Below are 12,915 nucleotides of genomic sequence, written 5' to 3' on the forward strand. Positions count from 1 at the left end.
CATTTCTTCTTCGTCCTATGTGTTGTCCACAAAATAAAGCAATGTCAAATCATCACACTGAGCAGGAGCTGGGGCCTTAGCTGACCCCTCATATCTAGTGCTGCACGATCCAATTCAGAAGCTGCTGGCCACATGTGGCTGTTGAGACATGGGCTGCTCTGAATTGAGACATGCTGTGGTGTGTATAAAACACATACTGGATTTCAGAGACTTAGAAATACAAAGTATCTCCCTATTTTTTTAGTATTGGTTACATGTTGAAATGATATTTGGGGCTAAATAAAATATAAAAAATTAATTTTACCTGTTTCTTTTTACATTCTCAATGTGGCTATGAGAAAATTTCAAATGTGTAGCTCACACTATATTTCTATTTTATGTATTATAAAATTATACAATATATGATTACATGATATACATTTCTATATTATATTTCACACTGATCTAGAACTTTCTTAAAACTGAATATATCATCCCTTGCCTTTTTTTGTAATGAAACTTTTTTTGAGCAGGTAACAGACACCCATGATAAGGACCTTTGCACAGTACAGAGGGCATATTGAGCAAAAAATAAATATTTTCTCCAACCCATGCAAAAACGTTCAGTGCACACACTTGCATTTATAGAAATGGTTGCATAAGCTACTGTACCTTGACTTTTTGAAGTCCTAAATTTGAATATTTATTTTTGGGTAGGCAACGAATTCACATTGTTCAAATTTCAAAGGATGCAAAGGACGTGTAGTAGAAAAATCTACTTCTCATTCCTGTCTTCCAGCCACCCAGTTCTCCTTCCCAGAAGCAATTTATATTTTAGTTTCTTGAATTCCTCTAGAGATAGTATATCATATATAAGCAATGTATTTATCGTTTTCCTTTTTATTCGTCACATATTTTATACAGATGGTAGCATACTATAAACATTGCCCTGTACCTTGATTTGACACTGAAAAATAGGTCTTGGAGGTATTAATAGCTCAGAACATACACATGTACCTTCCTCTTATTGATGGCTGCATACTATTCCACCGACAGGCATTTAAGCTATTTCTTGTCCCCGCCCTACTGTTCATGCTGCAGTAAATATCCTGCATTAGTCTTGATTCACACGAGTGACTTGCTTTGTTGTCAGTAAATTCCTGCAGGTTCCACTTTGATTTTTTCTCAAGGCTGCTATGCCTGGGGCTGGTGGTAGAAGCTGTTCCCAGCACCCACCTCTCCATGCTTAGCAGAAACCCCACATCCTGAGGACGGACCCAGCTCCTCTTACCAAAGCATGGATGTGGCTGGGTGTGGGAGTCTGCAGGACTGGATTAATGGAGCGTATTTCCTTCCCCTCCTAATGTCCAGGTGGAGTCCTTTGAAAGACTGATACAGGCAGGACGTCTCATGCCCCAGGACCAACTCAAGGTACTGCCCAATTCAGGAGCCACCCGTGGAACTGCCAGACAACCACTGTCTCCCATGGCTCTGTCTCTGAAGCCTCCTTTGCTACAAGACAGAAAAGAGAATCCCAGACACAGTGTCTCTTTCAGAGCAAACAGCTCTTGAGTAGCTTCCCATGATAACGATCATTATATCACAATAGTTACTGCTTATTAAGCAAGGATGGTTGTGTGCCAGGGACTGTGGTAAACCCTAGAGTATGTTATTTTATTTTATCATCATCAAAACCCAGTGAAGCAGTTACAGTTATCACCATCATTGAACCAGGATGGAACTGAAGCTCAGAGGGGTTACTCAAAGACCACACAGCTAGTAGGTAGCAGAGCCTGGAGCCAGGTCTGTCTCCCTTTCAAATCCAGGGTCATAATCACTGCCCTGCACTACCTTCCACAAATTACCCTGCCTCTCAGCAAGCAGAAAAAGGCCTTTTCTTTTTTATTGCCTTTAAAAAAAATTACAAAATGGTTGCCAAACGTTTGGAAACTAGGTTAAAAAAAAAGTGGGGGCTGGGGGAGAGACCCTTTATAGATTCCTTATTGGTGTATTTCCTTTGGAATTTGGAGTTTTAGATAACTGCAGTGATAAATACAATTTAGATTCTTGCTGCATCAGCCAGGGTCCCAGTAAGGAACAGGTGCAGCTCTCAAGTCTGGGAGTGTAGGCATCAGAGGAAAGAACTGTCAGCAAAGGTGTGGACAGCATCAGGGGACCCAGCAAAGACTGGGGAATCCCCAGGTAGTAGCATTAGCTGGGAGCTGTACCCACTCTCAAGTCTCTCTCTTCCCACCCTGTGATCTCTGATAGGTCCCTCCCACTAGACAGACCCAATCAGAAGCCAGCAGGTAGACAGCCCTGATGCTCAAAGCACAGAGCAGGGTGGGACAGGAGCTGAGAGAAGGTCTGGAGAGGCAAATGCAACACACCTAGTTTCTAAAAAAATGTTATGGCGGGAGTATTTTCCTGTGTGGTTACATAGATGTCACGTACACTTTCCAATCACAAAATACGTGATGTGTATCATGTAATATCATGCAGTGGATGACCAAGGACCTTGTAAACTAAAACCATTCATTTTTTTGCTCTCTGTTCTAATTCCCCCATACGCAGGGAAGTTGAGAGCTGTCGGAAGGTTAGATGTGACCAGGGAATGGGTTCTAGGTTGTCCTTGGCCTCAGTCTGTCCTCAGAGTTGAGTGGGATGCAGAAGGTAGTAAGACAGTGATACCAACCCCAGTTGCCGCAGCTTTAGCCATGTATTGCCCGTGATTATGTTTACTACGGGAGCCTAACAGAATTGCTAGGACCATGGGCTCTGGGGCCAGAGGGCCTGGGCCCACATCCTGTCTCTACAACTCACTCACTCCATGACCTTCACCAACTTAAATGACATCCCTGTGCCTCAGTTTCATCCTTTTTAAATGAAGATGATAAATCACCCCTCATTATGATTATATTGAAGATTAAATAAATGCAAAGTGCTTTAGCCCAGAGTCTCAATGCTCAGTAAATATTCTCAATAATGTAATGGTGATGATAACATTATCTGTGTTGATAGCCTATAAGGATTTGGGAAAAGAGTGGCTAATTTTCTGAAACCCACAGTTTTGCAAATCAAGAATGAGGATCCAGAGTCTCTCAAGTAGAGGGTCCTTATGGAGATACGGTGAGAGTATATTTGACACTGTGACAGCTATGACAGTTTGTGATACATTGGGGTCCTTGTAAGTCTATGCAGGAAGGGCTGGTGCCCTCTGAAGCTGGTGCCAAGGCTCTAAGTTGTGTCTCTGTTGTGCCAGCCTGATGGCAGAGAGCTGGACCACGGCCGCTCTCCAGGGCAGGCAGCCTCCAGAGATCTCAACCTCAGCCTGTATCTTGCATGAACCCAAGGGCCCAGGTGCATCCCATGGCCTCCCGCAAACTGTCTCATCCACTGTGTCTGCAGGGACAGGCCCCACGGGCTGAGCATTGAAGTCTTCCTGGCCTGGTCTGGTTTCAGGGCTTCCAGCAGCTGAAGGCTGCCCACGCGGCCCTAGAGGAGGAGTACCTGAAGGCCTGCCGGGAGCAACACCCTGCCCAGCCGCTTGCTGGCTCCAAGGGGACACCTGGAAGATTTGATCCTGGCAGGTACCTGCTGGGGTGGAAGGCCTGGAAGGACAGATGGGATGGGCCCCTGGGGTCCCTCACCTCCAGGAGGAAGGCACTTTGTCCTTATAATTTGTACACAAGAGAATAGAGAGAAATCTTATCCTAATTAATATACACATCCAAATGGTGGCATGATGAAAAGCTGAGATTTGAGTCCCTTTGAACCCACTTGCTGAGAAGATGCCTTGAAACACTTATTGGTTAATGGGGAAACTGAGGCTAGATGGGGGTGGGATTTCTGTAAAGTCCTACAGCCTGTGGAAGGCAGAGGGAACTTGGGCTGAGGCCTCCTGATTCCCAGTGGAACCTTCTTTCATCTTGCTTATTTTGAGTTCTCACCATCATCTAAAGGCTGATATTAAATGGACCCTAAGGGGGCATCCCCTGGAGTCTCTGCTCTGACACTCTGCTCCTGGACCTGCCTGATGTGGCTACCATCTTGGGCTCCTGGTGCTGATGTTTCTGCATTCCAGGGAGCTGGAGGCAGAGATATACCGTCTGGGAAGTTGCCTGGAAGAGCTGAAGGAACACATAGACCAGACCCAGCAAGAGCCTGAGCCGCCCGGGTCAGACTCAGCTCTGGACAGTACCCCAGCCCTGCCCTGCCTCCACCAGCCAACACACCTGCCTGCTCCTTCCAGACAAGCCCCCATGCCAGCCATCAAGACCTCCTGCCCTGAGGTACCTCTTGGCTCAACCATATTGGGCTGTTCCCTTGTGCATTCATTTCTTCATTAATTCATTTCTTCAGTACATATTTCTTATTTATGAAGTGTGTGCCATATGCCAGGACCCATGACACATGGTAGGGATTCAGTGGGATGGGAGGTGGCAGGGAAGGTGGCCTCTGCCTTCACAGAGTTTTCTGTAGAGTTGAACTGGTTCCAGTGATTTAGTTGTAATTTTGATCAGTGCACTGAAGGAGAATTATGGGGTTGTGAGAGTAGGAGGAGTAACATGACTGAGTTTGAGGAGGACGTCAGAGAAACTTTCCCTGAAGAGGTCATGTTTAAATGAGACCTGAGGCTAAGTAGGAATTACTAGAGACAAAGAGAAAACCTATCCAGTGGGGGAAACAGCCTGTACAAAGGCCCTGTGGCTGGAGTATGGGAAGAGAAGGGAAAAATAGTCTGAGATGTGGCTGGAGAGGCAGGCAGGAGCCCCATGACATAGGGGCTTGTGGGTCACATAGAGAGCATGGCCTTCAACTCTGCTGGATTTTGTGGCAGGGGATGACATAAGATGACTTGTGGGTAGGCCAGTCTGAGGATGGGGAGGTGGCAGGGCAAATGGGGAAGCATGTGTGGACTTGAGAGAGGTTGGGAAGGTATGTTTGAGTGGACTTGGAGTGGCCGTGAGAGGGAAGGAAGACACGGATGGCTCCAGGTTTCTAGCCTGTAGTACTGCACGGATGATGGGGTGAAGCCTAGACAAGAGCCCTACACGAAAGGGGCTTTGTAGAAGGCTCTCTGGCCCACACCATGACCCCTTGAGAGGCAATCACTGTCTCCGTTTTGCAGATGAGCAAATTGAGTATAGTGCGTTCACACAGATGACAGTGGTGGGGTCTCTATGCCTCCCAACTCCTGTTGCCTGTGTTGCAAAGACTTGTCTGTTGAGGATGGGAGCAGGAAAGAGGGCCTGGCATGCTGGGTAGGGTGGGACGCTGGTAGGACATCCCTGACAGCTGAAGTCATGCTGGCCCCATGGTTTGGGGAAAATCTTATGCTGTGCTCTGGCCTAGAGGGTAGGAAAACTCTACCAGGTGCCACTACATACAAGAATGGGGAGAAAACCTGAGTACATTATCTTGAAGGACCCTTGCGTTCCTGCAGTGAAGGTATTGCAGGGGGCTGGGGTGGCCCTACTGGCATGGATGGGGGTCAGAAGAGTTAACTCTGGCAGGAAATCTAGATTCAAATCTCAACTCTGCTTCTGGTTTCTGTTGACTTTGGGCAAATCATTTGAGCTTTAGCTACCTGTCTGTAAAATGGTTTGTAATAATCTCAGGTACTGGTGGGATTGTTGTGACCTGATATCTGTATGGTGCCTGGCACACAGTAGGTGCTCTATTCATGGCAGCCAGTATCGAAGACCACACAGCCCAGTCTCTGTAGTTTACACATGCATAAAAGGGTGGTGGGCTTAGTGAGTCTAATGTGCTTCTTACCCCTCAGCTCCCAGCGCGAGCCTGGCAGGAGGCAGGTGCTTAAAAGTGGTATTTAAGTATCTGCTGAATCTCTGTCCTTTCATCTTTCTGACCCCAGCCTGCTACCACCACTGCCGCCGCCAGCGCTGGCCCCCGCCCATTGCACATAAATGTGGAGGTGAGCTCTGGCAACAGTAAGGTGGAGGACAGGCCACAGGACCCCCTGGCCCGACTCAGGCACAAGGAGCTGCAGATGGAACAAGTGTACCATGGCCTCATGGAGCGGTGAGTGCCACCTGGACCTGACCGGGGTGTCTGGCTAGCAGCTGGATCTTGGCTGTCCCCCACTGGGCAGAGATCATGCCCCTCTGTGTGTTCTCTTGCAGGTACCTCAGTGTGAAATCTCTCCCGGAAGCCATGAGAATGGAGGAGGAGAAAGAAGGAGAGGAGGAGGAGGAGGAGAGGGGAGGTGACTCCCTAGAAGTTGATGGGGTGGCTGCAGCTCCAGGGAAAGCAGAGGCCACCAGGGTCCTCCCAAAGCAGCACCTGGTGCAGGCTGAGAAAAGTCATGGGGCTCCCCTGGAGTAAGTCACTGAGCCTTTCCTGCAGAATGTTTGGTTCCACCCTAAAACCACAGGGGTGATCACTGTCAGAGTGAATAAGACAGCACTTCACGGTTTAGACATGGCTTGCCTGTCCTGCCTCTTCAAGTGTGCAATGTATACCACTGATAGCCCTTGAAGTGATTTTGGGTAGTGTGGGACATGATTTTCAGTAGGACACATGCAGTATTAAAGAATATTATTCTCAGCTGGGCACAGTGGTTCATGCCTTTAATCGCAGCATTGAGGGAGGCCAAGGCAGGTGGATCACTTGAGCCCAGGAGTTCAAGGCTAGACTGAGCAAAATGGCAAAGCCCCATCTCTACAAAAAATACAAAAATTAGCCAGACATGTCGGTACACGCCTATATCCCTAGCTATTTGGGAGGCTGAAGCAGGTGGATCTCTTGAGCCCAGGAGGCGGAGATTGCAGTGAGCTGAGATCGGGCCACTGCACTCCAGCCTGGGTGACAGTGCAAGATCCTGTCTCAAAAAATAAAATAAAATAAAATAAACAAGAAAAAAATATCATTCTCTTTTTCTCTCTGACCTTCTAATGATGCCAAGGAGAAAGTCTCAGTTAGTGCTGTGTGTCTTTAATGCCTCTCTTGAACTTCTGTGGAAAAAGAGAGAGAGAGAGAGAGCGAGCGTGAGAGCGCATAAGCAGGCCTCAGGCCTAGAGCCTTTGGCAGGCAAATGGATCTATCTAGTATATGATAACATTCAGGTTTCTTGTATTTATCCTCAAAGTTAGTTTCTGTTTGTCACATCTTCTGTTTTGAATAGTGATCTAAAATCTTTGGAGTAGATGGAAGTTTATGGAAATGCCTGAAATAGGGAAGGTGGTATGCGAACTCCTTAAGTCTGGGAATTGCTGCTTTAGCATTTCCTCTTTGGTGTGTTGGGTGGGTTTTGTTGGCATCCACATTTTCCAGTTGAAAAGTGAGGTTGAGAGAGGGGAAGTGCCTTGCCCTAGGTCGTACAGCTAGAAAGTGGCAGAACCAGGCTGGACAGCCAGGGATGTCTGACTCCAGAGCCTGTGCCCTGGGCTGCTTGGCTCCCAGGACAGGCCAACCCCTGTGTCAGGGCTGCCCGGCAGAGCTCAAGGAAGGTCTTCTCTTCCCATGCCAGGGAGGCCACGGAGCAGATGCTATCTGTGAAGCCACCAGGTTTCCAGACACCCCTGGCTAGAGACGGGCACATGTCAGGCCTGGGCAAGGCTGAGGCAGCCCCTCCAGGCCCTGGCATGCCACCCCACCCTCCAGGCACCAAGTCTGCAGCGTCCCACCAAAGTAGTATGACCAGCCTGGAGGGAAGCGGCATCTCTGAGCGCCTTCCACAGAAGCCTTTGCACCAAGGTTGTGGGCCCCACCTGGAGGTAAGTCTCCGCATGGGGGAATGGGCCCAGAACCTCAGGGTCATTGCTGGGTCTTCTCAACTTTCTGCTTCTGGATCTTTCCTTGTGCTATTCCTTCTTGGAATACCTGCTGCTCCTGTCCCTGCCAGCCAAAATCCCACCTGACATGCAGGACTTATGCCCAGTGTCACCCCCCAAACCTGTCCCTCTTCCAGAGCTCTTGTTCCTCCTCTGAGAGCTTGGAACCCATTGCTTATACTTCTCTGAGTCTGCCCATCACAGCTGGAGAGTCTAGTTCTATGCCCTTTAGAGCAGACATCACTGCTGCAAGGTCACAGACCACTGTGGAAGTGTGACTGTCAGAGAATAATGCATATATATGCATGCCTGTGCACTTGCGTGCAAACACACACACACACACACACACACACACACACACACACACACACACACACACACACACACACGCTTCTCTAGTCCTAATGAGCCCATGGTCAGGATTCTCTACACTAGACATGAACTCAGCGAGGGCAGGCACCTGTGTTGCTCTGTGTTCTTTGTGCCATGTGTTAAACCCAGTGGGTAGGACCTGTATGTACATATTTGATGATTTCGTTTTTCCAATGCCTTGGGCCTGAGCATTTCCACTCAGATAAGACCATAGTATTCCAGGCCTGAGCCAGGAGACACTGGAAATATGACTTTCTCCCTCTCCCCTTGCTAGTCCTTGTCCACGGCCGTGTCTCTCCCAAGGGCTCTGGCTGCCACTCCTCAGGGAGGCAGGACTTGCTCAGGGTCCTCCTGGGGTGCAGAGTCCCTGCTGGTAGCCAGATTCTTGTGCTGAGGCCTGAGGGCCTGAGAGCCCTCACTCCTCGGCCTGGCTGTTGGGAGCCAGGCCAGCATCCCTGGGGTGTGAGCCTCTGGGAGGTGAGGCCCAGGCTAGGATTTGGGAAGGGCTTCCCAGTGTGCCTTGGTCACATTCCTCAGACATAAAGGGATACTGCCTCTTTCAGGAGCCCTGGATGGCATCCCCGGAGACAGACAGTGGCTTTGTTGGCTCAGAAACAAGCAGAGTTTCACCCCTCACCCAGACTCCAGAGCACCGGCTCTCCCACATCAGGTATCCTGGGATCCCGCCATTGTCCTGTCAGTGCCACATTCCTGGGACAGCCTGGGAATCGCAGTGCCCGTGATGGCCCAGAATAAGAAAGGATGGTCTGTCCATTCATAGGGACTCATTTCATCCCCAATTTCTTGTTCCTATGTTATTGACAGAGGAAACAGAGCTTCAGAGAGGGGAGTGACTAGTCCATCCTCATACAACTAATTAACGACAGACTGGGAAATTCATTTTTGTTGAGCAAATGAATGGGTGAATGAATAAAAACTACAGGGAGGGCACTGTGAGGTGAACAGAAGACAAGGACAAAGGGCACTCAGGGTGGCTACATGGAACCCAAAGGGAAGGGAGAAGGCGGAGGAGACAGGGTTGAAGGTTGGAGGGATGGAGCCTCCAAAGCTGGGTGCAGGCCCTTCAGGAGGCCCACATGGCAACCCAAGGGTGCATGCAAAGGAAGGATTAGAAATCCTATTTCTCTTTATGTATTCTGCATAGAAATTGAGATTTATTATTTTGCATATTGGGTTGGCCAGTGTATAGTTTATAAAGAAGTGGACATCCAATGTGTGTGTGTCCTTGGAAATATTGTACCACCTGAGATGCAAAGTCGCAGAGGGTGGGAGCTTATTGGGTTAGCATGTGGAGAGCCTCAGATGCCGCCGCCTGAGTGTCTCACTCTGTGTGACCTCCGTGTGTCCCTTCCTCCACGGTCCCCCAGCACAGCAGGAACATTAGCCCAGCCCTTCGCTGCATCTGTGCCCAGGGAGGGAGCTTCCTACCCCAAGGCCAGGGGTTCTCTGATCCCCAGAAGAGCCACAGAGCCCAGCACACCCCGGAGCCGAGCACAGAGGCACCTCTCCAGCCCAAGTGGGCCTCTCCGGCAGAGGGCACCCAACTTCAGCCTGGAGCGGACATTGGCAGCTGAGATGGGTGAGTGCAGGAGTCTGGCTTGGACAGAACTGCATGGATTGAAAAATCAAATAGAAAAACTTGCAGAACCCTTTAGGATATGACATATTAGCCAGGTTCATTGTACTGAAATTTGAAATTACAGATAAGGTGGACAAAAGGGAACAAAAGAAAAAAAATACTCTGGAAACCATCAGCGCTGATGTTTTGGTGTAGAACCTGTGAGCTGTTCTCTGTGCCGACGTAAATGTGTGTTATTTACACGTTTTGTTCAGTGACAGACAGCATGCATGGCAGTGGTCCCATAAGATTTTCATGGAGCTGAAAAATTCCTTTGGTAGTGATGTTGCAGTCATTGCAGGGCAACACTTCACACACGTTTGCAGCGATGCTGGTGGAAACAAACCTACCGCACTGCTGGTCATATCAAAGTACAGTACCGGCCAGGCGCGGCGGCTCCTGCCTGTAATCCCAGCACTTTGGGAGGCCGAGGCGGGCGGATCACCTGAGGTCCGAAGTTCGAGACCAGCCTGGCCAACATGGTGAAACCCCATCTCTACTAAAAATACAAAAAGTTAGCCAGGCGTGGTGGTGGATGCCTGTAATCCCAGCAACTCGGGAGGCTGAGGCAGGAGAATTGCTTGAACCCAGGAGGTGGAGGTTGCAGTGAGCTGAGATCAAACCATTGCACTCCAGCCTGGGCAACAGAGTGAGACTCTGTCTCAAAAAAAAAAAGTACAGTACAGGCCGGGCATGGTGGCTCATGCCTTAATCTCAGCACTTGGGGAGGCCAAGGTGGGAGGATCACTTAAGGCCAGGGTCACCTGTGGCCAACATGATGAAACCCTGTCTCTATTAAAAATACAAAAATTAGCCGAGTGTGGTGGCTTAACACCTGTAATCCCAGCTACTCAGGAGGCTGAGGCATGGGAATCGCTTGAACCTGGGAGGCCGAGGCAGAGGTTTCAGTGAGCCGAGATCGCACCACCACAGCACACCAGCCTGGGTGACAGAGCAAGACTCTGCCTTAAAAAAAAAAAAAAAGTACAGTACAAAACCTACCATTATGTACAGTACATAATACTTGATAACTAATGACTCTGTTATTGGATTATGTATTTACTATACTTTTTATCATTATTTTAGAGTGTATTTCCTCTACTTATTTTAAAAATGTTAACTATTAAACAGCCTCAGGTAGTCCTTCGGGAGGTATTCCAGAAGAAGGCATTGTTATCACACGTGACGGTGCTATTATTGCCCCTGAAGAACAAGACGTGGAGGTAGAAGACAGGGATATAGAAGCCCGGTGTAGGCCTAGGCTAGTACGTGTGTGTGTGTGTGTATGTGTGTGTCTTAGTTTCTAACAGAAAAGTTTTTTTAAAAAAAGTTAAAAATAGAAAAAAGCTTATAAGGATATCAAGAAAATATTTTTGTACTTTACAATGTATTTTTAAGTTAAATGTTATTACGAAATAGTCAAAAGATTAAAAACCATTCAAAAACTTATAAAGTAAAAATGTTACTGTAAGTTAAACTTCATTAATTATTGAAGAAAAACTTTTTTATAAATGTAAATTTAGCCTAAGAATATGGTGTTTGTAAAATCTACAGCAGGGTACAGTAATGCCCTAGGCCTTCACATTCACTCCCCACTCACTCACTGACTCACCCAGAACAGCTTCCAGTCCTGTGATCTCCATTCATGGTAAGGACCCTTTACAGATGCACCATTTAAAAAGTCTTTTATACCATATTTTTATGGTCTCTTTTCTATGTTTAGATACACAAATACCATTGTATTACAGTTACCTACAGTATTCAGCAGGCAATGTTGTAGAGGTTTGTAGCCTGGAAGTAATGGGCTATTCCATTTACCCCACATACATAGTAGGTGTGGGTAATCTATGATGTTTGTGACATGGTGAAACGGACTAGAAATGTGTTTCTCTGAACTTATACCCAACATTAAGTGATGCATGACTATACTTAAATCAGAAACGAGGCCAGGCACGGTGGCTCATGCCTGTAATCCTAACACTTTGGGAGGCTGAGGCGGGTGAATCACCTGAGGTCAGGAGTTTGAGACCAGCCTGGCCAACATGGCAAAACCCCATCTCCACTAAAACAAAAATTAGCCAGGCGTGGTGGCGGGCACCTATAATCCCAGCTACTCAGGAGGCTGAGGCAGGACAATGGCTTGAACCCAGGGGTGAAGGTTGCAGTGAGCTGAGATTGTGCCACTTCACTTCAGCCTGAGCGGAAGAGTGAAACTCTGTCTCAAAAAACACACCAAAAAAACAAAAAAAAGAGATAATTTTATATGTGAATATTTGGCAACCTCCTTTTTTCACTAAATTGTGTTATGAACACTTTCCATGTCTATAAAATCTATATGTGATTCAGTTTTTGACTTTTAGAAATACACATGAATTATTTACTGAAATTAAAAAACACTGAAAAGAACTTAAATTGATGAGGTTTTACAAGGTGAACAGAGACCAAGAAACTCAACATGATCTGAACCCCAGAACCCCACTGAAGGCCCCTTCAGTCACTACCTGCTCCCCAAACATAACCACTGTTCTGACTCCTGACACCTCAGATTAGCTTTACCTAAAAGGTTCACCTTTTTTTTTTTTTTTTTTTGAGACAGAGTCTCACTCTGTTGTCCAGGCTAGAGTGCAGTGGTGCAATCTCTGCTCTGTGCAACGTCCACCTCCTGGGTTCAAGGGATTCTCCTGCCTCAGCGTCCTGAGAAGCTGGGATTACAGGTGTGCACCACCACGCCTGGCTAATTTTTGTATTTTTAGTGGAGATGCGGTTTCATCGTGTTAGGCTGGTCTTGAACTCCTGACTTTGTGATCTGCCCGCCTCGGCCTCCCAAAGTGTTGGGATTACAGGCATGAGCAACCACGCCCAGCTGGTTCATTATTTTAAAAACATTTTTAATTAAACTTTTTTTTTTTTTTTTGAGACGGAGTCTTACTATGTTCCCCAGGCTGGTGTGTAGTGGTGCAATCTCAGCTCACTGCAACCTCCTCCTCTCAGATTCGAGTGATTCTCCAGCCTCAGCCTCCTGAGTAGCTGGGACTACAGGTGTGTGCCACCACGTCCAGCTAATTTTTGTATTTTTAGTAGAGACAGGGTTTCACCATGTTGGCCAGGCTGGTCTCGAACTCCTGACCT

At 47.6% G+C, this 12,915-nt stretch overlaps 1 protein-coding gene across 16 annotated transcripts in view; it reads left to right on the top strand.

Annotated features, from left to right (window-relative positions):
• The window catches only part of AKNA (AT-hook transcription factor), a 61,086-nt gene that overhangs the window by 31,621 nt on the left and 16,550 nt on the right, over nucleotides 1-12,915 (top strand). For 12 of the 16 annotated variants that reach the window (XR_012424435.1, XR_012424437.1, XR_012424436.1 and 9 more), the window contains 8 exons: nucleotides 1,351-1,410; nucleotides 3,442-3,569; nucleotides 4,064-4,271; nucleotides 5,858-6,024; nucleotides 6,126-6,323; nucleotides 7,472-7,718; nucleotides 8,711-8,817; nucleotides 9,536-9,747. Coding sequence is in view for 10 of the 16 variants with exons in the window: in XM_045373709.2 (XP_045229644.2) it covers nucleotides 1,351-1,410; nucleotides 3,442-3,569; nucleotides 4,064-4,271; nucleotides 5,858-6,024; nucleotides 6,126-6,323; nucleotides 7,472-7,718; nucleotides 8,711-8,817; nucleotides 9,536-9,747 (1,327 nt within the window). In the remaining 6 variants the exon portion in view is untranslated. The remainder of the gene's footprint in view (nucleotides 1-1,350; nucleotides 1,411-3,441; nucleotides 3,570-4,063; nucleotides 4,272-5,857; nucleotides 6,025-6,125; nucleotides 6,324-7,471; nucleotides 7,719-8,710; nucleotides 8,818-9,535; nucleotides 9,748-12,915) is intronic. The other 4 variants (XR_012424441.1, XR_012424440.1, XR_012424439.1 and 1 more) reach the window with 1 other exon arrangement.

The sequence above is a fragment of the Macaca fascicularis genome, chromosome 15 (assembly GCF_037993035.2).
Source record: "Macaca fascicularis isolate 582-1 chromosome 15, T2T-MFA8v1.1".
In the NCBI taxonomy this organism is placed as follows: Eukaryota; Metazoa; Chordata; class Mammalia; order Primates; family Cercopithecidae; genus Macaca; species Macaca fascicularis.